We start from the raw sequence: 3821 nt of genomic DNA, 5'->3' as shown, positions 1-3821 counted from the left end.
TAGGCCTGTTTTTAATGTGATGTGGGCCCAATATGAAGCATAAAGAGGCCTAGTTTAAAATGTATGACTTTCACTTTTTTTTTTTTTTTTTTTTTTTTTTTTTTTTTTTTTAGGAAATCATGCAACAGCAGGCGTCTGTTTTGAGTCACGGTTTACTCAATCTGACAAAACATAAAAAGTGTATGTACAACTAAAATCGCAGATTATATTTACAGACAGACAATTTGCTTGGTTTTGCATGTTGGAGAAACAACCAAAAAAAAAAGCAGTCAGGAGTCCACCATGGCGAAAGGTTCTGTGCGCCACAGCGCAGGGGAGAGTGTACGCAGTCTTTGCCCAAAGTGGCTAAAATGTCACTGATAATATTTGGTATATTGACGTTCAGATGTTGACATGAATGAAAGCATAACAAATATGCGAGCCCGCTGAGCAGCCATGTACGCTAAAAAAATGGTTAGTTCCCTTGTCTGTGTCATCACAACGAGGCTTGGCTGCGTTTTTTATCCGTCAGCAGAGGAGCAGCGGAGGGTTTTCTCCTCTCCAGCATCCAGTCTCTGCGCTGACACAAATTGTAGGCTACGTTGGAAACTGCATGGCGGAGATCCGGAGGCCTCCAGACAGCTCACTGACCTCCTCGCCTCATCAGTCTATCTCTGCATTGAATCTTGATGTGGGGATGAATACCAGTGAGAGTAGCCCGGCATGTAGCTGTTGGCCGGCATGTTTACTCCTTTGGAAGAGGCCGAGACGTCCCATATTGGGGGAATGGTCGGGGAGCGAGGGGAGAGGGACATGGAGCCCGGTATAGGGTCGCTCTCATGCGGGTTGCCGCCTTGCTTCAGCAGTTTCTTGAACTTTGACCTCTTATTCTGGAACCAAATCTTTACCTGCAGGAGAAGAGGAGAGGGGTGCATGCAATTAGAAAAGGACGTGTATAAAGAGTTGTGATGAGGTTGGTTAATTTCTGCAAAACTGTGTTTATTAATGATTAAAAAAAGAGGATAAAACCACAAAATAATCCACCAAATTTGCAAAATTATAATAATCCAATATTTGTAATAATTTATATAATTATGGATATGATCGTTTTCAGGAGTTGATGTAAAAAAAAATCAAGCAGTGTACTCCTCATCTCATCATACCTGGGTTTGTGTCAGTCCTAGAGAGGCAGCCAGCTCGGCGCGTTCCGGTAAAGCGAGGTACTGTGTTTGCTGGAAACGATGGTTCAATGCTTGAAGCTGCAAACTGGAATAAATTGTCCGAGGTTTGCGAATCTTCTTGCCTTTCCCATTAAAACGAATTTCCCCGTTTTCAATCACTGTCGTTTTCTGCTGCTCTGCAACAAAAACAAGCAATGTTATTATTCAAAACCACAACCGCGTTGTCTTATATTTTTCTCTGTGTGCAGTGAGATAGAAACATGTCAAACAGATGAAATATTCTGTGAGGGGGGTGAGCATAAAAATCTGAGACGCTGGAATGAAACCGTCTAAAAAATGAAAAAATCAGGCTGATAAACGTTGACATCTCATATTGCCTTTACGCGCCGTGGCAGCCACAATCCTCATACGCTGTCATATTTAGGATATTGCTGGTAATGACATGTCAATTAAATGCTAATTACAACATTCAAGGCGTGCGGGCTGCCTAATTTCCACGAGTAGTTGGTGAGGATTGCACGGTCGTGATGATCACACCCCGGGCATTAAAACAGGTTTTGTGGGAAGTGAGGGGAGTAAACGGGACAACAAAACGGCTGAGAAGGTAATAGGCTGGATCTCGAATTATCCGGTGCCATTTACGCACGATTTTTCTTCATTGTAATCGTCCACCTACGCTTGAAAGATCATTCGTCTGAATTTGGAGTGGCCGTGCGGTGACTTGGGCATGACACCAACACTGGCAGGGAGAAAGGTTTGATCCCCACTGTGGGCCACCCATACTAAAAGAAGGTATGCGCTAATGCTACTGTCAGGCGCCGGGGATGGACATGACTCGGTGTATTTTCCACTTGGCTTGTGAAAAGGGGATCTCTTACCTGTGCCGTCTAACCTTGTCTGTCCTCCCGTGTTGCTGTGATAGGATGGCAGGTACGGGCTGTGGTGCGCATGGCTCACGTAGGGGTAGGGTAACGACCTGTTGTAGGTGTTGGTCCCGGAGTACGCGGTGTTGTCGTGCTGGTGGTGAGCGTGTGAGCCGGAGTGGAGACAGTGCAGCGGGTAGTGGCCGCTGGCCATCGACGGGGAGCTCTGCTGTGAGTGCGACTGCTGCCCAAACTCCATGAAAGCAGACTTGGACGAGTCCTGAGCCTCCAGACCGTCAGCCATCGTAGTCATGGTCATCATCGAATTTTCTGCCTTGAGAGCACTCACCCCCCTCTCTCTCAAGACCAAATCGGTTTTCTCTCTCTCGCTGTGCTGTTGTCTCTCTCCCCTCTCCACCGCGAACAGATATTGTCCTATTAAATACCCGAATTTTCAAGTGGCGTCTTTATTTCCCCCCTGGTCCTGTGATATTCTCACTCAAAGTGGCGGAAGGTAGGCATAAGTTAAGGGAGAGATTTTAAGGTGGATTCTGTTAAAATTGAGCCCTTGCTTCCAGACTTGATGCAGACACTACAAGTAAAATGGTTTGTCTCCAAAGGGCAGCGCCTCCCGATTGGTCATCCAACCCAACGTCATCAGTGCTCTGCGCTTCACTGAGACTTGAGCTGGAGTTAACCCACCTTACCAGCTCCTACTACAACTATGGGGGAAATAATATATGGTGGGAAAGACGCCTAATTCCTACAGACAAGCTTCACACGTAGAACCAGCTCTTTTGGAATTGCCGAGTCGATTTCGTTTTTTCCCCCCAAACCCCCAAATTACGCACGACGCGCATCGTATAGCGCGCACTTTGATTAAGCCTGATGAGCCAGCAGCCTATATGTGGCTCTTTTTCTTCTCAGCTTTTAACTCCTCCTTTCCTCAGGAATTAATTACTTATAGGAGAGCATCACACAAGCATCATATTAAGTCTAAAATGATTTTTAAACCAGATAAGCATTAAATTATTTTTTTTTTTTTAAAAATAGTCATTTACTGTAAAAATATCCACCTTCACATGTCTTCTATCTTCGTTTAGAGCGATTAAATAATTTTTAATTGATTCTATAAACATTTACAAATGAGTGTGGAATAATCTCAATCATATTAAATGCACTTTTAAAGACTTTTCTACATTTAGTGACATTACATATATTGATAGCAGAGGAGGGGTCTGTTTTATGTCAAGGAAACTCCTGAAACAGGTGGAATTTCTTTGGAAATACGTCAAAATAGGCCTACTACTCTGCTATTTTTTATTTACAAATTGTAACTTTTACATTTATTTTTACAGTTATTATTAAATTAAAACCCTTTTTTTTTTTTAAATTTCGCAATGTAGTATTCCCTTTGATGTCGCCTAATGAGCAGCCCCTCTTTAAGCCCCCCTCTGCTCTGAAGGTAACATATATTATAACTGGTCGTTTATCCTGGGGCGAGTGACCATATGATTAAGGATCTTCAGACAATTGAAAATACATTACATGTGACACATCAAATAACAATATGCCTGAGGTACAATAGGTTATTTTGCAGATAGAAGGGTGGATACCGAGATAAACTGACAGTGTCTTTTATCCCTGCTGTAATATGAGGCCTGATAGGGTCCTTAATGTAAATTATACAGTTTGCCTCTCAGGGCTGCGACGTTCAATTCACAAATAAGAATAAAATGATAAATCCGCTTATATTAATGCAATAGGTGTTCAGATAATGTTTTGCACCACTTTCAGC

The 3821-nt window shown here is 43.1% G+C and overlaps 1 protein-coding gene across 1 annotated transcript; it reads right to left on the bottom strand.

Annotated features, from left to right (window-relative positions):
- Window positions 1–206: 206 nt before the first annotated feature.
- dlx6a (distal-less homeobox 6a) lies at window positions 207–2345 on the bottom strand. The gene is made up of 3 exons (XM_042436103.1): window positions 2039–2345; window positions 1143–1336; window positions 207–887 (listed from the first exon to the last, which is right to left on the bottom strand). The coding sequence occupies exons 1-3, from the start codon at window positions 2343–2345 to the stop codon at window positions 648–650; spliced, it is 741 nt and encodes a 246-aa protein (XP_042292037.1). The 3' UTR covers window positions 207–647.
- Window positions 2346–3821: the final 1476 nt, after the last annotated feature.

The sequence above is a fragment of the Thunnus maccoyii genome, chromosome 15 (assembly GCF_910596095.1).
Source record: "Thunnus maccoyii chromosome 15, fThuMac1.1, whole genome shotgun sequence".
NCBI lineage: Eukaryota > Metazoa > Chordata > Actinopteri > Scombriformes > Scombridae > Thunnus > Thunnus maccoyii.
This window is presented reverse-complemented; position numbering and strand designations above follow the sequence as displayed.

Excerpts from the sequence above, each read along its gene's own strand:
- dlx6a (XM_042436103.1), bottom strand. The coding sequence starts at position 2,345 with ATGATGACCATGACTACGATGGCTGACGGTCTGGAGGCTCAGGACTCG. Across the intron at positions 1,337-2,038 it reads GACAAGGTTAGACGGCACAG|AGCAGCAGAAAACGACAGTG; the intron begins GTAAGAGATCCC and ends TTTTTGTTGCAG. Across the intron at positions 888-1,142 it reads TAGGACTGACACAAACCCAG|GTAAAGATTTGGTTCCAGAA; the intron begins GTATGATGAGAT and ends CTTCTCCTGCAG.